Genomic DNA, 23881 nt, shown 5'->3' on the forward strand with positions numbered 1-23881 from the left:
TAGTCCAGTTTAGATTAGGAACATTGAGTTTGCAAGGCAAATTGTTAGGTCGAGCGCACAAGCGTGCTGATGTGTTGTAATCTATCTGTTAACCACACCCACCGCAATCACTCATTAATGGGCTTGCCTATCAAAAATCCTTTATCATTGGTAAATGCTTTGTTTTTTTGTAATGCCTTGGCCATCGACCCTGTTACATGGCTAATTGCACTTTTACCAATACGTTTGACTGTGAGCAAACTGATGGCAGCCGTGGTGCTTTGGATTGGCTTGCTTATGTCAACTGTTTTACTTTTTATTTTAAAAAAATGTGGCAAGAAAAGTCCAATTAGAAATTTACAAAGCTAATAGCTCTTACTCGAGCAAACACGAGACCCGTTGCATTGCAAATGCTTGTTATGTTTTAGGTGAGGCAAGAGTCTAAGACGGTCTTCCCAAGTCTGCTTACTTCCAGCAACGCATAATAGTTGTTTCAAGACTTTCTGCACCTCAGTCTATGAGCTCTGCATGGTTGATTATACCTGCTTTTGCCTGACTGGAAACCATAGTTGGAATGCCAGCTGCAGTGCTTTGAGGCGAAATGGCTTCCATTTACCTGTCCTGCTAGCGATGCAAAAGTAAGGGAGAAATGTGTCTTTTACAGTGCACTAGGACCTACTGAATAGGCCTCAGATAGTAAACAAAAAGTGTTGAGGAACATGAACATTTCTTTCACCTGTTTGGTAAAGGCAAAGCAGGCCTGTTAACCTATCTTAGCACCAGAAAAATCTTCTTTGTAGCAATCCTTTCAGAGCAGTTGGTTTTATTTCACACGACAATGTAATTCACTTATGGCATTTAGAAAGGGGAAGAGACCTTTTGCTTGGAAGTTTTCCTTAGATTTTAGTAGATGGATGTTTTGGTCTATGTAAAAGTCAAATGATGACAATGAGGTACCTTATTGTTTACTCTAGCTAATGTGATAGTTCCCTTCCCAGGACTTGTGCAGTGGTACAGTGATTGTAGCTCGATGTACCGCAGTTCAAAGGTAGGAATCTTCATTGTGAAGCGAGCCAGCGAGCAGTGCAATCTGGGCTCCATCCAGAGTTAGTGTCATCATGTCCTTCACTGACGCCTAAAAAAAGACCAGGGCCCCTCTGAATCCTTGTAGCTACTTTGACTTAAAGCAGCTGTAAGGAAATGCCTCCTTGGCATGGTTGCCCCCTGACTTTTTGCCTTTGCTGATGCTATGTTTACAATTGAAAGTGTGCTGAGGCCTGCTAACCAGGCCCCAGCACCAGTGTTCTTTCCCTAACCTGTACTTTTGTATCCACAATTGGCAGACCCTGGCATCCAGATAAGTCCCTTGTAACTGGTACTTCTAGTACCAAGGGCCCTGATGCCAAGGAAGGTCTCTAAGGGCTGCAGCATGTCTTATGCCACCCTGGAGACCTCTCACTCAGCACAGACACACTGCTTGCCAGCTTGTGTGTGCTAGTGAGGACAAAACGAGTAAGTCGACATGGCACTTCCCTCAGGGTGCCATGCCAGCCTCTCACTGCCTATGCAGTATAGGTAAGACACCCCTCTAGCAGGCCTTACAGCCCTAAGGCAGGGTGCACTATACCATAGGTGAGGGGACCAGTGCATGAGCATGGTACCCCTACAGTGTCTAAACAAAACCTTAGACATTGTAAGTGCAGGGTAGCCATAAGAGTATATGGTCTGGGAGTCTGTCAAACACGAACTCCACAGCACCATAATGGCTACACTGAAAACTGGGAAGTTTGGTATCAAACTTCCCAGCACAATAAATGCACACTGATGCCAGTGTACATTTTATTGTAAAATACACCACAGAGGGCACCTTAGAGGTGCCCCCTGAAACTTAACCGACTATCTGTGTAGGCTGACTAGTTTTAGCAGCCTGCCACAAACCGAGACATGTTGCTGGCCCCATGGGGAGAGTGCCTTTGTCACTCTGAGGCCAGTAACAAAGCCTGCACTGGGTGGAGATGCTAACACCTCCCCCAGGCAGGAATTGTCACACCTGGCGGTGAGCCTCAAAGGCTCACCTCCTTTGTGCCAACCCAGCAGGACACTCCAGCTAGTGGAGTTGCCCGCCCCCTCTGGCCAGGCCCCACTTTTGGCGGCAAGGCCGGAGAAAATAATGAGAAAAACAAGGAGGAGTCACTGGCCAGTCAGGACAGCCCCTAAGGCGTCCTGAGCTGAAGTGACTCTAACTTTTAGAAATCCTCCATCTTGCAGATGGAGGATTCCCCCAATAGGGTTAGGATTGTGACCCCCTCCCCTTGGGAGGAGGCACAAAGAGGGTGTACCCACCCTCAGGGCTAGTAGCCATTGGCTACTAACCCCCCAGACCTAAACACGCCCTTAAATTTAGTATTTAAGGGCTACCCTGAACCCTAGAAAATTAGATTCCTGCAACTACAAGAAGAAGGACTGCCCAGCTGAAAACCCCTGCAGCGGAAGACCAGAAGACGACAACTGCCTTGGCTCCAGAAACTCACCGGCCTGTCTCCTGCCTTCCAAAGATCCTGCTCCAGCGACGCCTTCCAAAGGGACCAGCGACCTCGACATCCTCTGAGGACTGCCCCTGCTTCGAAAAGACAAGAAACTCCCGAGGACAGCGGACCTGCTCCAAGAAAAGCTGCAACTTTGTTTCCAGCAGCTTTAAAGAACCCTGCAAGCTCCCCGCAAGAAGCGTGAGACTTGCAACACTGCACCCGGCGACCCCGACTCGGCTGGTGGCGATCCAACACCTCAGGAGGGACCCCAGGACTACTCTGATACTGTGAGTACCAAAACCTGTCCCCCCTGAGCCCCCACAGCGCCGCCTGCAGAGGGAATCCCGAGGCTTCCCCTGACCGCGACTCTTTGAACCTAAAGTCCCGACGCCTGGGAAAGACCCTGCACCCGCAGCCCCCAGGACCTGAAGGACCGGACTTTCACTGGAGAAGTGACCCCCAGGAGTCCCTCTCCCTTGCCCAAGTGGAGGTTTCCCCGAGGAATCCCCCCCTTGCCTGCCTGCAGCGCTGAAGAGATCCCGAGATCTCTCATAGACTAACATTGAAAACCCGACGCTTGTTTCTACACTGCACCCGGCCGCCCCCGCGCTGCTGAGGGTGAAATTTCTGTGTGGACTTGTGTCCCCCCCGGTGCCCTACAAAACCCCCCTGGTCTGCCCTCCGAAGACGCGGGTACTTACCTGCAAGCAGACCGGAACCGGGGCACCCCCTTCTCTCCATTCTAGCCTATGTGTTTTGGGCACCACTTTGAACTCTGCACCTGACCGGCCCTGAGCTGCTGGTGTGGTGACTTTGGGGTTGCTCTGAACCCCCAACGGTGGGCTACCTTGGACCAAGAACTAAGCCCTGTAAGTGTCTTACTTACCTGGTTAACCTAACAAATACTTACCTCCCCTAGGAACTGTGAAAATTGCACTGTGTCCACTTTTAAAACAGCTATTTGTGAATAACTTGAAAAGTATACATGCAATTTTGATGATTTGAAGTTCCTAAAGTACTTACCTGTAATACCTTTCGAATGAGATATTACATGTAGAATTTGAACCTGTGGTTCTTAAAATAAACTAAGAAAAGATATTTTTCTATATAAAAACCTATTGGCTGGATTTGTCTCTGAGTGTGTGTACCTCATTTATTGTCTATGTGTATGTACAACAAATGCTTAACACTACTCCTTGGATAAGCCTACTGCTCGACCACACTACCACAAAATAGAGCATTAGTATTATCTCTTTTTACCACTATTTTACCTCTAAGGGGAACCCTTGGACTCTGTGCATGCTATTCCTTACTTTGAAATAGCACATACAGAGCCAACTTCCTACAGCAGCCTTTTAGGACACATACTTCTTAGACATGTCTAATCATAGGCATTACCTTAATTAACTGCGTTTTTAAGTTCTTTTGAAGTGGTACCTCACGGTTTGTTATATTGTTTGCTTTCCTGGTGCTTGCTCTAATCAATTATTATGTTTTAATTTTGTATCTGTTTGTTTGTGGTTTACATTCCTACTGTGATTAATTTATTTTATAATAGATCCGCAACAGAAATCCTTGTTTGATCCTGCTACAAAATAACCAAGCAAGTTTGTGACTTTAGGGTGCACTGCTCAGCCTTTCTATGGAAGTGCAAGAAATGCCTTGATATCAGTTTGATTAGTTTCCTTTGTTGGTTTATCAAGAGTCAATTCCTGATCATGTCGACATCGACACTGGAAGACCAGAATTGACAAGCCGTTTATTTTTCTGCTAAATTTGATGCAAAGCATTTTAGATACCTCTAGGTGAACACGAGTTTGACATGTTCAAATTCATATTGAAAACAAATCTGTGCATACCAATTTAAAAAAAACTTTGTGCCTGATCTTGAAATGAGTTTTCTTAAGGTCAGTGGTTGCTTTGTTTTGTAACTGTAACAACACAAGCGCTGCAAGAATGTCAACTAACAACATAAAGCATTAACACACTTGTGTTTTTTCTCCTTAATGATTATTTGACATCAGCCATTTATTCGGTGCAAGGGTATTTAATTCATTTTGCAGAGTAGTTGTGTGACATTTGAATACACATGTACACAGCTTTAACTAATTATCTGATTTGTTTTTGTTTTTTCCCAGTCTCGCCAGGGAATTTTGTGTTGATAACGGCCACACATTTGTAGACGAACTTGACAAAGTAAGTAACACTAAACTAGTGTGATTGTTTTGTGTTTTTAGCTTCCCTCCCGTTGGTATACTTGATTATTGAAGGAGTTTTAGGCACCTCATTTTTGGAGATAAATTTGAGCGAGTCAAGATATGGATTACTTGATGACTGGCCTAAATCTGGGGTCTTTGAAAAGAAACTTGTTGGAAATGACCCTTTCTGCAGGGTACTCCCCAGACTTTTTACCTTCCTCCTCCTTTTTTTCTGACCTTGTTTTTGTTGGCTTTAGGACACTTCTAACCAGTGCCAAAGTGCTTGTGCTCTCTTCTTAAAATATGGTAACATTTGGCTTATCCACAATTGGCATATTTATTTTACTTGTAGGTCCCTTTTAATGTGCACTATATGTGCCCAGGACCTGTACATTAAATGCTACTAGTGTGCCTGCAGCACTGAATGTGCCACCAACTACAGTAGCCTTTCAAACATGTCTCCGGACACTTCAGAGCCTGTGTGTGCAAATATTAACTGTCATTTCGACCTGGCCAGTGTCCCCACCTGCCAGGCCCAAACCTTCCTTTTTATTACATGTGAGTCACCACTAAGGTAGGCCCTAGTTAGCCCCCAGGGCAGGGTGCAGTGTATTTAAAAAAGTTGGGCATGTAATTTTAAGTTCAACATTTCCTGGTAGTGAAAAACTTCCAAATTTGTTTTTCACAACTACAAGGCACATCTCGCCTAGAGGTTAACATTGGGGTGACCTTGAATCAACCTTTAAGTGTAACTTTCAGTTGGGAAAAGGTGGAAATTTTGAGTTTAGTGCCTCTAAGCTCACGGTTTAAAATCACAATTTATGGTAAAGTCTGACCATAAATTGTAAGTCTAAAAATGCTACTTTTAGAAAGTTGCCACTTTCTTACTTTATCTCTTTATCTGTTCTTTGCCTCTCCCTGTCTCTGAATACACGTCTGGGATTGGTGACTACTGGATTTTATGCATTCCCTCTAGACAGTCACACACAATGGGAGCTTGGGTGTGACTTAATGGACATAAATGGGCCATTAACTGGCTTGATTTTGGGGGGGGGGGGGGGGCTGAGGTGCGAAGCTTGGCACTGCCTCACACCTAAAGAGGGCTGTGCCTCTCCCCACCCAAAGGGCTGCATAACCCCCAGTAGAGTATCTGGAGCCAGGAAACGAAGGACAGGGACCTTGTGATCTTCAAAGTCCCCTTTAAAGTCTTCCCCACTCCAAAGGCACATTTGCTTATAAATACTGGACCCCCCGAACCCCACCAAACTGGAACTTGACTGGAACCAAGGGCATGCTGCCAGGAGGGGCTGCAACTCTGCAACTGAATAGCTCTCTTGACCTACTGCTTGCTGAGTGCTGTGCTGTAGGAGAGATTGCTACTTGCTTTGCTGTGTTGGCCTGCTGCTTCTGGGCTGCAGTGAGGAGGACTAGAATTGTCTCTCCATGCTTGAACCCAAGATTCTCCAAGGGCTTGTTGGCTTGCCCCCTGTTCTCCGGCAGTCTCAGGGACATCAAAGACTACCTGCAACTCTTCCGGTTCTACTGGGCTCTGCCATCTGTGAATTCTACCCTTGCCTGAGGCAGCCCCTCCAGTCCTGGGCCTCAAAAGTGGGTTCTGAACTGATTCCTTCAAAAACTGCGTCATGTCCTCTATGTTGACACTTTGCTCCATCAAAAGTCCTGTTTCAGCGGACCCTGCATGTGTTCTGCAGCTGGCCTACCCTTCATTGCAGTTGGTTTGAACTTTGGCTTTGCACTGTTCCTTTGCCACTTTGATCTTGTTGTGCTCAGATAACTATTTATATTTTTCTAAGCTAATGTTGAGTCTTTTGTGGTGTTTTCCACTGTGTTAATTAAGTGTTGCACAAATGCTTTACACGTTGCCCCTTCTGTTAAGCTTGACTGCTATGTGCCAAGGTACCAGAGGGTGAGCACAGGTTCATTTAGGTTGTTTATCTGACTTACTGTGATTAGGATTGTGGTCCAGACATGGTCAGGGTGCATACCTTTACTAACTGGACACCCAGTTTCCAACAAGACTCAAGTATACAAACATTTTTTAATTGCCAGAAAGGAGGATTTTGTGTTATAGAGCTGGCCATATTCTGAAGAAGACTTAAACACCGCACAGAATGCAAGTGATTTTAGTCGAAGAGTAAAACACTTCAAATCACAATATGAAACCGCTGGCAATATCAAGTGTGACTGATAAGTACTTCTCAGTCATACATAGTAAACAGCAATAAGAACTTGTTAAAAAAAATATCTCAAATGAATTCTAGCATCCTGAAAATTACACAAGGAAATAGCAGTGTTTAACACTATAGGATTTGTGTGCAGTTTAAAATTCTGTTTTCTCAGCATACTTTTGCTTCTTGTCTTAGGGCACTTAACCATCGGCTGTGCAGTATGCATACATTGGTGCGGGAGGCAAGTCCCTCTACTCCCTACAGTTTTGTTTTTTTTCTGTGGGAACTATCTCCACTTTCAAGACCTATGATGAATCCATTGAGATGTATTTTTTTTCCTTATCTAATGGGCCCAGAAAATTTCAGTGGGAGCTAGGTAAAACATTTCCTTCTAAGTGATCAATGATGGCCGGCTAGCTAACTTTCGCAAATTGAGTAATCGTTTGAAAACTTTCTAAGAGCTTAAAGCAATACAAGTAAAGCATGCCAAAGTAGAAACAAACTATATAGCAAAGGCATATAAACACATAACTAGCTTATTTTCTAAGTAGTAAGTCACTCTTTTGTCAAAGCTAGATGATGCCGTTGGTTGTGTCAAGTTAACTAAATGTGATGTAGAACTTATCGGTATTAATTCGGGATGAACACCAGCTTTTAAATCAGTAGGTGATGTATATGAGCTTCTGACAGCACAATCCTTAATAGATTAGCCCTCTTTGTTTGCTGCTACCCTCCCCAAGCACGTACTAGTCACTGTTCTCAGTCTAACAATGTTGTAGCCCAATACTGCATACTAAATACATCTTATTCCCTTTTCTGCAGTCATCAGATCCAACAAGTTAATTATGATCATAGCATTGAGACAACCACAGCTGAATTCCTTGGCAAATTTCTCGAAAATGTTGAAAGTGGCTAAGATTGTCAGAAGCCTTAGCTGTATTTCCCAGCCACATTCAGTCATGGTGTTTGGCTGGGTGGGGAGCACTTGGAGATGTAGGATGGTAAAATATGTTTTTCAATGGGCTAGCTCTTCTCCCTCCAGTACTTAACATGCACAGGAAGCACTTTCAGTGGACTATCTGAAATAAGATGCAGGGACCAGGCCCGAAGGATCTTCTACACTTGTCCTGTTGAAGGTGATGCATCAGCTGATGAAAAACAGTTTGTGATGAATTGCCTAGAGAAACCTATAACAGAGGAGCCCTCTCTTAGATTAAATGGAAACTTCAGTAAACTGAATTTCTTCTGCGTGGTGCGTATCAAACTAAAATGTTAATGTGCATGTCAAGATCATATGTTTGAAGTAATAGCGACCTTCTGTAAATCTAGAATGAGCCAAGTGGCTGTATTCTATGGATCCTATTTTCGGACTTTGACAAACCCAAGGTAGCAGAGTGGCTCTAGTGTACTGAATAAATGGGATGAACTCCATCAACTTTCATCATCTCTGTAGATGGGTGAAAATGATATTACAATGCTGACATGGGATAAATTGCCATTAAATTTGCAGTCTGTAAGGTCCTGGCTTGCAATCAAGCCTAATAGAAAGCAGCAATGAGAAACTAAGAGATTACAGTTGATCGTATGGTATTGTGTCTTGGTAACAGTATGGCATCTTTTATGATGAATGGCTCAGTGAGTAGGCAGATGAGTATGAAATGGTTCTACAGATGAGAGGATCAGAAAAAGATGTCACCAGTAAAGTCCCTAGTTCACACAAGTTGACACATGTTACACCCTTTCTATCTGGCACATGTCTCCTTTATAAGTGATATGGATCTTGGCACAGCACTGATTGGGAAATGGCATCAGTGCATTAAATGTTTAGTTGTAGTAGCGGTCATCTTCATTCTTTAAGTAGTCCGTGCACACTTCATGCTATATTGGTGTATGCATTTAACTTTTGTCTGACGTTTATTGGTCACTTCTATTAATCATGGTACTCTGGTATTAGTGCCAACTGTTTACTTTAAAAAGATAGTTATTGCACTATGTACCATTCTTTTGCTTTTTTGTTTCTATTCTTAAATAAAAAAGATATATACTTGAACAATTCCAGCTCATGTCGATAGTGACCGAGTCATTACTATCTGGCAGTTTGCAGTGTGAAATTAATTTGGATCAACTTAAAGTTTCCAGTAAATGCTTGACAATCTCACTAAACATTACTGTTGAGAGTAGTTACATCCTTCATGCAATTCTCAGCAACCAAAGGATCTTTAAGGACATACACTTCCCATCCAGTAGAAGTATGTCCACATAGCTGTCGGTTAATAAAACAAAGTCCAAGCATGTGAGAGCCTTGCTCATCTGATGTCAATAATGTACAGGATCTGTGCATGCACAGGTTTGTTATATTCTATATTCAGTATGGTGCTATGCTTCTACACATGCAAAATAGAGATGTTCTCTTCAATTGACATTGTGCCTGATTTATATTTTGTTTTTAGATCCAGTGTATGTTACAAGACATCGGTTCCAATATTGCAACTCCAATATCTTCAGCAAGAGATAACCACCTAAGTAATACTTAAATATTTTTTCCATGTAATATTTGATAGTAAAGTGGACTTGAACATCTTAAGACTTCAAGTTAGTGTTCGAAATGTTTATCCAGTTAAATATGTGTTTATATGCATGATTGTGAGGCTTGATTTATTCATAGAGTAAGTGTCCAGGCTTATGAAACTGAATCCCTTCTTGATTTGTTTGTTATAGATTGACGACAGACAATTGTGTTGCTGATTCATAACGTGAATCCGTAATATATAGAACAGTTGCGTACGGGATAGACTTAGCCTGGGGCTGCCCTTTAGGTAATCATGGCTTGCCATTGCTAGCTAGAATTTAAATGAAGTAAGTCAATTGAACAGAAACAATACTGGGCCAAAGAAATGAACCACTGAAACCTAACTGAATCTTGTAGGCTAACTTGGATTCCTGAGGTTCTCTGCATATTTGCAGCCATTTTCTAGAACTATTTTTTATGAAGAAGTCAGTGAGTGCAAGTTACAAATTAACGTAGGTCAACTCGAGGTAAAGTAGTTCTAATGGGATCAAAGAATGTATAATTAATTTAGCCTTAGTTGCCAAAATCATTGTAGGATACATGAAAAAAATTGATACTAATAAAGCAAGACTATCTAAGTAAAGTACATGCAGGATAAAAGTGAGGGAAGATCAAGCCTTAATGCACTTTTTCTGAGTTTGTCACCACAGATCCAGGGTTTGGCATACAGGCATGATCAAGAAGCCTCTCTATAGTTATCCTGGATGACCTCAAGACTTTACCCTGCGTGAAGTGCTGAGAGATGCAGCCCAATGTAAGACAGTCAAGATATAGAAGACGTGCTGTCTAGACAATGGTAGCTTAGAATACTATTTGGAAGTTTGAGGGTAAACATAGGAACAATTTGGGTTAAATCTTAAGCCTTCAACTACCAAACTGTGGTTTGCGATTGAGAACATTAAAGAGTATAGTTGTTATTAAAACAAAATTAAATAAGATATTCTTTGTGTCTCTGTCGACATTTTAGCATGACTGGGTGCAAGTGCCTTCCTGGGAATGTACATTAAGAAGAATAAAACATTCCAAGTAGAAAAGGCTCAATACTCAAAACATTATAGCCATGTGGTCCTGTCTGTCCTCTCCATGATGTTTCTTTGTGGCAACATCCTGGCAGGTGGCCGCCCATGACAAATGGATTTCAGAGAACAGGATGAAAGGGTTTTGCTGTCAGATTGGTTCGAAGTGTCTTGCATTTTTGTCATGCACAGTATCTAATAGACCGTGTCACTGCACTTGTACCAGAGCCTAAGCGATTTGTTGGCAACTTGCTGTTCCCTTTGTGTTCTTGAACAGTGCACTGAAGGCATGGCCTCGGACTTGATAGAGCTTTTCTGCTGGCCGTTGACGGGGCCTCTTGAATTGAGTCTGCTGAGTATTTTCACACCTGCTCACCCTAACAAGACAGGGAATACCAACTTTTGTCTTAAAACCGCCATTTTTTTTACACCCAGCAGACGGATCAATTCACTGCTTTATCCTAAGTGCAGAAAGACCTACTGTTCCTAGGGAGGGCCCTAGTGGAGGCAGAACTCCTTTGGAAGCAATATTTTATCTTGTTGAGACTCTTGGCAAGCAGAGTGCTCTCCTGATGACAAGAATGCTCAGTACTCAAACGAAAAAGCAATGACGTCCACAACTTTGTTTGGTTTGATGTGTAAATCCCCTAAAATAAGCCATCCTACCACTTTCATGACAGATGGCGGTCAAGCAGATCCCAAGAGGAATGGCTTCCTTACCTATTAAGTTCTATGCCGCACTTTGGTCAGGAAAACATGGTTAACTGCAGGTGGCGCTGGGAATACTTGTGCTAACTCCCATCATTCCTTTGTAGACAGCAAGGCTGTTGTAACCTTTGTGGTAGGTATGAATAGGCTACATTCTTAACCCCCCACCCCCCTGTTGAAGCCCTCCTAGTCTCCTAATCTTGAAGTGCCTTCTAGGAGAAGCTCTGCTAACAAATCTTTCTCCCATCCACACTCCCTGCTTTTCTGATAATGCAGTCAGGGAAGACAAAGGATGACCCTACATAATATTTCGAGTTGAGGTAAACATGCTCAAGGGAAATTGCAGGCAAGTGCTGTTATAGTTAGAAACAAGTAAATCCAAACGGAATTAAGTCTAGTTATCACCTTGATTTGGTGTCAAATCTCATACCGTTATTTAATCTTTGCCATGGAAAGTCTAAAAAGCAGTTTAATATGGTGAGTGGTTTCCAAATCATATGCACGTATTTTGTTTTCTGCATTGATATTAAAAATAGTAACATCTTGTTTCAACAAACTGAAACGTTAAGCTAAATTGTTTTCTACAGCGGAGTCTGGGCTTTGAGGCCTGCCACCTTACTTTGTGGTGCAGAATACAGTTCTTTTACAGGTTGCCATTTAAAGAAAGTGCATAGTGTACAGACTAAAGGCACCTGAACAGAATTGTTTCTTTAAATTATTAAACATAAATTGTGTAGAAGCTCATTGTACAGCTACTCGGACGAAAAGTGTTACACCTGCCTAATCACTCTTGCATGTCAGAATAAACTATGATGTGGTAGAGAATGGGAAAAACACAGGGAATGGCTACTTTTACTTTAGCTTGGCTACATGAGGCCCTCTGGCCATTTACATTGGGTTTGATGGCCTAATTGCCCATCTTTGCAACATTCCTGGCCATTGTGGAGAAGAACTATTAAGGCAATTGGAAGATACTGTCGTAGTTGGACTCTTGCTTTTAGTCAAGACTGCTGGTTTAAAGATGACAGTACCTATGTTTGTAGGTAACTATACCTATCCTACAACAAGTTGCAACTGTAGTCCCAACTCTTCTGGCTCACTAGCAGTACCTCACCCAAACCCAAACAGTTAAAGGTGATTTGTGGCAGCCTTTACGCATGGACTCAAAAGTATGACCTCTCGGGGAGTGTCGTGGTTAAATGGAGATTACCCCTTTCTCACGGATACATCATGTCTCAACTAAACACAGGCAATAACGAAGATGCAGTAAGGTTTCAATAGTTTTTATTCAACACAATCTGCAATCTGCGGTAAATTGCATGGGCTACAATGATTAGACCACAAACCTTGGGGACTGTGGTTACCAAAAGAGCAATTGCTGGATGGATTCTACAAGCAATCCAGATGTATTATTCATTAGAAAAAAAAAAACCTGGAGTTAAACCCTGGAGCACGTTCTACCAAAAGAAAGCATTAGCGTTTAATGAGTAATGTATAAAAGACCTATGTAAACAACTACATGGTCCTTATAGAATATGCCCAATAAACACTATTGTCTAGACAAAGGGCCCTCATTACGACTTTAACGGTCTTTTTATAAGACTGCCAAAGCTGCGGGCGATGAAAGACCACCAGTGCTGGTTGTCTTAAGAATGCCGCATTATGACTGCCGTCATATTTCCCCCCGAAATCGGGCAGAAATCCGACAGCAGTCGTGCTGGCAGTCGGCAGGGAAGAGGCAGTTCCACTGCCACGCCAAAAGGATGGCGCATACCATATTACGATGCGTAATACGGTGTGGCAGTGTCCTGATGGTGGGACACTGCCGGCAGTGGAAGCGCCAGGACCTGTCCCCTCCTGGACGACCTCCTTGACGGACGAGGTAAGTGATCGTCCAACAGGGGAGGTGGTAGTGCGTCTGTGAGTATCATGAATGCGGGGGAGGTGGGTGCGTGTATGTTGGTGAATACGGATGGATGTAGTGAGTGCGTGTGCGGTGTGGAGGGGGGGGTGAATGTGTCTATGCGGTGCGGAGGGGGTGTGACTGGATGCATGCGGGTGGGGAGTAGAATGCTTAAATGTGGGTATGCACTGGAGGGGGGAGTCAATGTGTGCGTGTCAGCGGTGTTTGTGTATGTATGTCAGTGTGAATGGGTGTTTGTCACGTTTGGGTAGGTGGGGTGTATTTTTGTGTAGAAGTGTGAGTGCGCATACGTGCAGGCACGTGGGAGTGTGCGCAAGTGTATCCTGGTGACAGGAATGCTCATTCTGATCGCCAGAATGCAAGACCGCCAGCTATTTCTGGCAGTGCGACCGCCAGAAAAATGCAGGCTGTCTCCCACCTTGTAATACCGGTAGCAGTATTATGGCTTCTGCTGTGCTGGAGGTGCTCAACTCCAGCCTGGCGGACTGCGGAAAAGCGGCGGGATGGGCGGAGTGACTCGTAATTTGGTGGTCTTCACCGGCAGCCTGTCTTTGGAACACCAGGATCGTAATGAGGGCCTGAGTTTCAGAACAAAGCTATTGTAGATTAGAAGGTACTCAGAAAATTGTTTAACACTACACTTAATCAAACCTTTCAATTCCCAGGAAATACTGCTACTTAATCAATGCAGACCATGTGAATATAGAAGAAACCCATGCTGTAAAAGGAACTGGTGACACCTACAATTCTGTTTTTTCAGCTTGGAACGTTTGTAGATTCACACAAGGCCCTGCAGGGGAATGAAGGGGGTTGGTGTTATACTAAAAAAACATAATAATCTAAAATGGGAGGTAGGTTTTAGGATGTTGTGTGGGCTTACTGTTGATGTCAGAGTAAGACTGACTCCTCCCATGGTCAATGCCGAAAGTAAAGATAATAAAATGGACACATGCAGATCCAGCCGTTTGATGGCAGAATAGTGAACAGTATGTGAATCTAAAGGATGTTCAGGCTGCAAAACTAGTCCAGCGTAAACTAGATTTGTTTCTCAGTAATGTCAGTAGCAGAGTATAGTCAGTGCCCCTTGTAGCACTGCAACCAAACCCTCTGAATCTCTCATGAAACTCTGCACAGTATAGGTTGAGTTGGTCTTGGAGTGTAAGGCGAATATTTGAGCCTCATGTGCCTTTCTTTTAATGATGTCTCTGTGTCCAATAGCATCCTCAGTAGAATCATCTGCAGAGGCTGCTGCACAGAACAGCATGCATCTTCACTCTAAGTGACAACGTTTTGGGTTTTTTACATCCTTAAATGATCCCTTTTGAGTATCCTGACAGAGAGGAAATAATTACTGTGTTGAAGTAATAACGCAAATACATTTGTGTCTGAGTTATGTCAAGCCTATTGCAGAAAGCCCAATTTTTCTCAAGGTAGAAGACAGCCTCTCCTTATTTGTGCTTTGCCTTGAGTTTTGTCTTATGGTTGTCATGTAACATCGCCATCCTCCTGCTCAGGAAAAAATTCTGAACTGTTCCACAGGATGTAACTGGCCCTGACAAGTGGACACTGGAGAAGACACTTTGGCAGATGCGGCATTTGGAACAGTGACAAGCAGAGGAGAGCAATAGGAGCAAAGGTTGGCAGGGTCGTAGTGCTTGGGACAAAAACTGGAACAGTCATGGAGAGAGGAGCTTATTTCAGTGATGCAGAATCATGTCTTCTCTATTGCATCGTCTCCAGATAGCCACTTTACTATGTGGAATCATGAAAACCTTCAAAGAAACATGCAGCCAAAGGATGTGAGGAGATTGTGATTCCCCTTCCTGTAGAGTCATTGTCTGAAGGCTCAGAGGGCAGCCTCTAGCCTAAGGTAATCCATCCATATGAATTTGAATCTGCATTGCTTGCACAGCGGGTGACCGATAGTCAGCTGGGACTGCTAGAGCCCAATGCTTGGTATAAACACCATAGGGAACACCGCTCTTGGCCATCACAGACTCCCTCTTGAAAGTATCCCACACAGCAGGGCCCTCAGAATAAAAGAAACAACTAAAAGGGGCACAATAACCAAGGACTCCGTCAGTACCTCCAAAACAGAAGTGCAACACAATTAAGCCTGCTTCACAAACTGGAAAGTTATCAAGGTAGTTGACTACTTTATTCTTTTCTCTAGAGGATGGATCTAATCTATAGCATGTTTGTTTTCTATTTTTTATTTAGGAGGCAACAAGGGACCTTCGAAACATGTTGGGACACTCATTAAGACTGGGACAAGGAATAGGGATAAGGTGATAATAGTCATTCTGAAGCTATTGGTGCAGACAGTGTTATTCAAGTGGGCTGAAAGCAAAGCCCTGGGAAGCTGGGAATACTGGATACCTGCTATTCAACTTGAGTTTAGCTTAAAGAAGAGAACTTTACAGGTGAGGTACTTTGCAAGTGTACCTACGTGTGCACCACCATTTTTGCCTTTGAATGACCAGGAGCTCTGCTACGGGTATATTTAGAAGACTGCAAAATCAAATTAGGTCCTTTGGGCAGAATGGAGTTGGGGAAGTATATTCTCCCTGAGGGAGGTGCTCTACCTAGTTGCAGGTGAAATTAAATGAACGTTTGCCCCGACGGAATTATGAAACTGGGAAAGTAAAGAAGTTAAGGTTTCTTTGCTTAATGACCACTCCTTAATTAGGAATAATATAGAGTTTGCTGAATTCATCGATACCCAAAAACCTGACTGTATAATGGCAACAGAAACCTGGTCCTGCAAATCCTCAGATCTTGATTTAGTAGAAGCGGGCCCCTCCCAGTTGTTCCATTCTCAGACAAGATAGAATGGTCTGGCCATCTTTTATAAAAATACTTTCTGCTTCTCAATGGAAGTGGCCAAAGGGAATACTCTATGTGAGGCACTGAGTTTTAATTTTAAAATGAATCATACATCATAATTTCCTAAATTTTTGATCTATCGTCCACCAGACCCTAGAGCCACGTTCTCACTTAAAATAGTACAGCTGATTGAACCTTGCTTAGACAAATCCAATTGTACAATTCTAGGTGATTTTAATTTCTATCTGGAGGATTCAATGAATAGAGACTCAGCTAATCTGATTGATTCCTTGGCCAGTTTTGGGCTCACTCAGTTAGTCAAATGTTCCTACGCATTCAACAGGACATACACTAGTTGGAATTTTCTGTAACAATGCAGTGTTGTAGATTGAGGAAACACTCCCGCTAAGCTGGTCAAATCATCATGCTGTCAGCTTCTCATTGTCCTGGAATCCCCCTAGGTAGGCCCGTAGAAATCAGAAAAATACATTTTAAGTTGTGATTGGAAGAACATGTCACTTATTGTGTTCTCAAATGCCCTAAACAGTAAAACCTTTACTCCTCAGGAGGATGTTAATCTGGCTGCCGAACACTTTCAGGATGGCTTAGTATGGCTTTGGACAAAGTCGCCTCTTTTGAGACTAGAGACTGCCATTGGGAATCACCTTTTTTTGCCTTGGGTCTCTGATTAGCTTAACTCATTAAGGCAAACCTGTCGGTGACAAGAATGGATCTGGGGCAGAGATTACGAACTTCAGAAAAAAAAGTAAACATAGAGCCCTGATTAGAGAGTATAAACAGGCTATCTTTGAGGAGAATCGCTAATGCTACTAACTGTTCTATAGTTATTTAAAATCATACATACCTTGTCTTTTTTTAACACTCCTAATCACCCAGAAGGCACACAGAATATTTGTGGTGAAATGGCCTTGTTCTTTCAGTTATGGAAAAGCAAAGATCAGGAGCAGTCTCATGACCTTAGTAGAACCGGTCAACAAGAGATGTTGGAGTATAATGTGAGGAAAGAATCAAAGGAAAGTCACCCCTACTTCTCCTGTTTCCAACCTATGACAGAGGAAGAAATTCTACGTTCTCTCCTAAACTCCAAGTTAGGATCCCTGTTTGAGCCATGTCTGCCAAAAATCTTTCACATGGCTGCTCAAACCATTGCTGGGCTACTAACATCATTATCAATCAATCTATTGCAACTGGGTGCTTTGCAAAACTATGGATAGAAGCAGCGGTTAGACCTCTCCTAAAGAAACCTAGTTTAGACCTGAAAGAACTGAAAAACTACCATCCCATATCCCTCCTTCCAACGTCAGCTAAAATTATGGAAAAACATCTTAATAGGCAAGTGAATATACTTATCGAGGACTATGAGCTATTGGACCCTTCACAGTTTGGGTTTCATGGTGGCCATAGCACAGAAACCGCCCTAGTCTTAGTGATTGATAACAGAGTGATGGTAGATGCAGATCAGCCTGTAACACTGTTCCTTTTGGTTCTGTCTGCGGCTTTTGACACGGTCTCCCCAGTAATCCTTACATCTCGCTTACCTCAGGTTCGATTTAAATAAGATGAGATCCTTCCTAACGGATAGGACTCCAATAGTGAATATTGGTCAACTCAAATTCAAACCCTGCTCTCTTTCTTGTGGGCTGCCCCAGGGCTCCTTATTAAGCCCCATGCTATTCAATCTTTATGCTTCCCCATTAGCCAAACTTGTCCGATCATTTGGTCTTTAGGTCTTCTCCTGTGCTGACTATGCACAGATCAGCGTATCTGTCAGATGATGGATCGGCTAGGGATATCAATTTTAACAATTGTATAAAAGCAATTTTCACCTGGATGAGGGAGAATTGTATTATGCTGAATGCAGAGAAGACAGAGGTGATCATCTTTTGAAAGTCAACCTCCTATTTGGAATAGAAAATGGTGGCCTCCGTCATTGGGAAGTTTGCCTTTACCAGCAAAAGCTGCAATAAATCTTGGGGTCATAGTGGATGACAGACTTGCCTTTGACTCACAGGTATACCGAACAGTATCTTCCTGTTAAAGCTTGGTCAGAATATTGCGTAAATCTTTCCCTATATTCCACAATCTGAGCACAAAATAGTAGTCATGGCACTAATTCTGTCTAGGATCGATTATTGGAATGCCTTGTACCTGAATGTCAACAAGCTCTCCATTAAGAAACTGCAGATTCACAGAATGCATCATCAAGGTTTATCTTAGACCTCCCCAAGCATCAGTCGGTGGCTGCTGAACTGGTCAAGCTCCACTGGTTGCCCATTAGTAAGTGAGTCACTTTTAAAGCCTTGTGTATTGCACACGAGGTACTATATACCTGAGACCCCGGGCCATTAGAGCCAAATTTCAGTGGTATCTACCAGCAAGACCACTATGCCTTACTAAGAATAAACTGGTGGTCATTCCTAAATTTTGGAAGGTGAGATGGAAAGGAAGATCTTTCTCTGCAGACACGGCCAAACTGTGGAATACTCTTCCTTATTATTGAAGTGCTATGAACTTGGCTATTTTCTTTGTCGACTGAACTTATTTCCTTCTGACCGCTTTCATTCCCCTGCGTTTAGCATGACTTGAAACGCCTTGACACCAATTGGTATTTGAGCACTCTAAAAATCTATTTTCATTTAATTTCGTTCTCCTGTGAATTTTGAAAGACCAACTATTACGACCAGGCGTGGTGTCTTTAGATGCGTTTTGTTTTATTTCTTGTGTGAAAAAAATCTCTTCTTACAATTTTGCAGAAAGGACTACATTTAATGAAAAGCCGGTTGAGGAGCTAGAGCAGTGGATTGATAAATACTCTGATCAGCTGCCACCCCTGACAGCCTTCATTTTACCTGTAAGTTTCACACTTATTAACAGATCAAAATAATGTGCATAGCATGTGCAGTAATGTGCCTTCCTGTTTAATTTTAAAGTCGTCTTCACTTCAGTGGTTGCATTATGAGCTCAACAATGTTTTTTTTTAAAAATGTCATGCAAGGTGTAAATCTCTAAATGTAATTTGCGTTCGGGAGAGATGGCCACCTCCCTCCCATTTTTGTTTTTAAAGCAGCCCCCCACTTTAATCTTTCCCCAATCGTTTAGCCTACATTTTGGTTCTGTATGAACTTTTTGCTTCACATTTTGCTTTCATTATCTTATTTGTGCCTTCAGCGTTGCATCCGCTCTTTCCGACTGACCCGATCAACACCCACCCAACAAAAAAAAAATCATTTTTGTTGCTCCTATATTTACCAATATAATACTTTTTATTTGACATTTTGTTTTAATGCCACAGGATGGTGGCTACAAATTTATTCTCATTGACATGATGTTAATTCTTCAATACACATTTTGCCATTACTTTTCTATGGAGTGTTTTTTGGTTGGAGCATCGATGATGTTTAAAACTGTAAGTGTTACACATTTTGACAGTCAATATTGTGAAGTTTAAAATAAAATAAGCTGTGATGATTATTTATTTTTTTTAGTTTTTTTTTTAGTAAAGACAGGTATATTTTTAGTTATGCTTGTTGCATCATTAGGTCTATATATGGCTTACGTAATGTGATATGAATATGTTGTATTTTGTGCATTATTAATCGGAATTTTTCTACAATGCCATCTATCTAAATTACTTGTCAAGTTGCATTTACTTGTGTTTGTTTTTTTTTGTTTTTTTTAGTCTGGCGGTAAAAGTAGTGCGGCACTTCATTTGGCAAGAGCTATTTGTCGCAGAGCAGAAAGATGGTAAGTAACAAACACAAAGTCCGTTGTTCAACTTTTTATATTAAAAAGCCTGAAAAAGAAAAGTACTTTTGGTGAATTTTCTGCGCCCGTTGGATGTTGGTTTTGTTCAGTGGATGTAAAGGGCTCTTTCGCTCTACCTGCTTTCATCAAGATATGACAGGGGGAGCATTTCAATGAACTGAATAAAAATACCAGTGAGTTGACAATTCTCCAACTTGACAGGCAGACTGCAAATTACCATAGAAATCTGCATATCAACTGACCGTATTCCCTCTCGCCTGTTAAACCTGACAGCGCATCGGGCATTCAACGCGGAAGGCAGCTGTACCAGTGGAAAATTCAGGATAGCTGACCCAGCGTGCTTTGAAGCATGATTTAGCCTGGAGTTAATGCATAGCTATGTAAAAGCTTGGCTGCCTGGAGTAATTTCCCTGGGTCGCCTAATGTGATGGAGGTGAAGAAAGCAGATTAGAAACCAGGCCTTCACAGTCGGAATTAAGCAGTTTAACCTATCCAGTGACCACATATCCGCCCAAAACTCTGTTGCTGCTTTAACGGTGGTTTGCTAGTCCAGTTTGCAATGGTAATGTGCTTGTGGTTTGACAGCAAATCGATGGAAGTATTTAGAAATGAACAGGTTTTTCCTTGTCCAAACCTTTCCTGAAACATTCTGGCAATAGCAGAGACCTTTGTCTTGGGTTTTGGAGAGGTTAGAGAAAAAGGCTCATCTACATATGAATTACATATGTTCAGTACCATAGGTACTTCTCTGAGCCTATCAGAACATGCATGGATTCAAAATGATTTACTTTTGTTCCTTAGCATCTTCATACCATAGCTGCCAACAATATCTCAGCAACTGTCTCCACTGTTCCAGGACCAACGAGTGGTCCCCAGCCCCTGCGGTGCAGGGTGGGGGCTTGAGATCCCAGGGGCCCACTCCAGCACTGTGGATGGGCCCCTGGTCAAAGAGCTCCAGCTGAGTCAGGAACGTTGGGGAGCCCCTCCATCCTTTGCAGAATGGACCCTCAAGTTTTCGTATACCTCTGGATCCAGCATTTTATTAGGATTTGCCACCATTGTGCCAATGACTACCAGCTTCCTGGAATATAACCAGCCTCTCCTTAAAAGCACCAGCATCAAAGTAGTTGGTTAGTTCCTTTGAAAACTGGCACTTGATACACTGTTTCTATGTTTCTAAATGTTAAATTAGAAAGTTGATAGGAACTTAATAGGTGAAAACACAAAGCTAGTGTTTGAGAGTGAAGGTAATGAGTGAGAAACTAGAAACCCATTACTGCAGTTTCGACAAAATACTACATTAATGTTCAGGCAGTGTTCTTGATTTGGTCTGCTCAGTAGATGTCGTCTGGGGAGTAAGATTACTGGAAATTGTGTGTGCATCATCTGTAACTTAAGTTACTCTTTATAGCGTCTACAGTACAGTTATAACACCAGGGTATGCTCTTTAGGTATATAATGCAGGGGATCTCATAATTCTTTATTTCAGTCGACTTGTAATTCATCTAGTGGCCTGTAAATAAAGCCGCTAAACTGTAATAACTCATTACTGTCGAGTTTTAACGTCCTAATGCCTGCTGGCTGAATCAACAGTAAGGTGACGGAGCATAACTGCAGCCACAAATTAAAGGAGAACAGTAACTTAAAATGGCTTTTCTTTCATCTGATGTTTTTCTACAGTGAAAAGCGTTAACCAGAAGAAAGATATTCATGGCAACATGCTTACTTTTTTCCCATGCTACGTGTCATCACAGGAAAGATTAAATCTCTCCAGCATTTTGTATGAAACCGAGCCTAATATCGTTTGGCAAAAAATACTGTTTTTGGTGCTTTGATGTTCTCAGTGCAGACTCTGCTTTTATTCTGTCTGTGAAATGAACATGAAATAGCAAGACACCAATGTAAGTAGTTTGTGGCCAGAGTGATGTTGTAACCATTTATTACAAGGGGAAAAAACCTGCTGTACATTAAAGGATATTGCAAGTCACCTTGGCATTCCATTACTTTATAGTTTTGGCCTCATGTCTTTATATAGTTATGGAACTCCTCAGTGACTTGCAATACCCTTATAATATTCAGCAAGGTATACCTTGACCCATATATTAAATGTTAGTTGAAGGTAACTAGAGTTCCAGTGTAACAAATAACAGACAGATGAAACTCCAACTTTTAGAAAACCTCAAGGTGTTAAAATACTGAATGGATGAGTGTGGGGAAATGCCTTTTTTTGCAGGATCACCTTCCAATTGTTGCCACACTTTTTGATGGATGCTGCTGTTTTTTTCAACTGAAGTGCATTGGGCTTTGCTGCGAAGGCCCCATCGCATCTGCTCTAAACCCTCCACATGTATGTACAATTGGCTAATACCGGATTGACATATTTAACTTTCCTATAAATCTCTAGGATATGGTATACTGGATTGTAAGTTAGATGTCATTAGTGGACTGCTGCCACCACTGCTGTAACAACATGGGATTTTGGTTCTAGGTCTGCCATTACAGCCTAGTCAGCCAGATTTCAAACAGATAACCCAACATAGCAAACTAAAACATTTTGCTATGTCCATAACCTTGCTTTTTATTAATTATGTCACAGGCCTCAGAAGCCCATAAGGCAGGGTGCAGAGTATTAAAATGAAGTATTTGTTTTTTTTCCGCTTCACTGTAGCAGGCTGGTAGTCCCATTGGCTAACATGGGGTTACACTAGTCCAACTGCTAAGTGCTAACTTCCATTTGGGACTGCCAAATAGGGTCCTTCAGAGCATCAAATTAATTGTTGTCTTAACCCCAACTTATTGCTTACGTCCAATTTAAGGTCACTTTTAATATAAAGGTGACTTTAGAAAGTCATCACTGCCTTGTCCCAAAGGTGTTGTAGCTGTTTCTGATTAACTACTGCAGTTGTCACCTGAAACAGCCTCCTGTCCTCCTGCCTTCCTTCCAGGCTCCCAGGAAAGGGGAACAAAAGGGCGTTTGGTGTGAGAAAGTGTGACCACCTTCTGACAGTATGTCCAGAGGGCTGTGCCTGCAGATGCACCAGCTCCAAAGAGGCAAATGTGAGTCACACTGTAGCCTGCCCTTTCCTTTGCCAAGGTAGACAGGTTGGCATCTCAGGGATGAACTCATGTCTCTGACCCGGGGAACTTCTCAGTGTCTATTCAAAGGTAAAATTATATATTTTCTCATAAATTGGAGTGGGACTTTCATTGTATAGTGGCTCTTATTAATTGTTTTATTACTGATAACTGATTTAACCCTTGTTTTCCTTTGAGCTAAGCCTAACTGCTCGGTGCCTCAGCTACCCAGAACTGGGCTAAGGTTTGATTTTAAGAAACCTACTTGGACCCAGTATGGAATACTGACATTATTACTTGGTGAGGTCTCACAGCCACCCCAACTAATAATCCACTTTCTCACAATGAGAATGTAACACATTGACTAATCACCTTCCTCCGAACCTTGTCAAATGCTATGTACGTTAAAAAAAAAAAAAAAAAGGAACAAAACATATCAAATGCAAATTCAACATAAATAAAGGGACTGCTGTAGTTTTTCCAGTACTTCTAGCACCACAGCTAAAGATGGAACAAAGGCACAGATTTAGTTATGGAACACAGACAGAAACCAAGCACTTTCAAAGCTAATAGGCCTGGGTTAGTAAGCGAACACCAGAAAGTAGTATTTGTGTATGCCTATGTCTACATGCATTATTACTTTAAAGTCAAGCCTATTGGTTTTGGCACACACACATATATACTCTCAACTCCTATTTCTGCTATTTTTAGCAGGTAAAAATTGTTAAGCTCTAAAAAAGCTCTGGGCACAAATACTCCAATTTAGTTCTATTTTATGAAATAACACAACCCGGTCTAGGGCCAGGTATGCTCCACGAGGAGGCAAAGTGGATGTTGGAGGATGAAAGTGACCCCAGACAATCTAATCTACCGAATAATGTGTTTTTTTCTCTGGGTCCTTGTGCCCTTCAGGTGGGCACGGAGAACAGCACTTCCCGAATTAGGTAGTGAATGGGTCAGATAAACATGCACTGAATTCACTAATGATGATTGCTGCAATGCGTTTATCAACTGTCTTGTTATATTTTAAGTTGGTAGTTGTTTACACAACATATATTTATATCATATGTGTAGTTTAAACAA

General features: G+C 42.2%; 1 protein-coding gene across 1 annotated transcript in view; it reads left to right on the forward strand.

The window, feature by feature from the left end:
- Positions 1-23881, forward strand: part of MMAB (metabolism of cobalamin associated B) — an 88861-nt gene that overhangs the window by 53195 nt on the left and 11785 nt on the right. The window contains exons 4-7 of the mRNA XM_069214736.1: positions 4646-4703; positions 9345-9417; positions 18712-18809; positions 19638-19702. Of these exons, the coding sequence (XP_069070837.1) occupies positions 4646-4703; positions 9345-9417; positions 18712-18809; positions 19638-19702 (294 nt within the window). The remainder of the gene's footprint in view (positions 1-4645; positions 4704-9344; positions 9418-18711; positions 18810-19637; positions 19703-23881) is intronic.

Source organism: Pleurodeles waltl, chromosome 11, assembly GCF_031143425.1.
Source record: "Pleurodeles waltl isolate 20211129_DDA chromosome 11, aPleWal1.hap1.20221129, whole genome shotgun sequence".
Lineage (NCBI taxonomy): Eukaryota > Metazoa > Chordata > Amphibia > Caudata > Salamandridae > Pleurodeles > Pleurodeles waltl.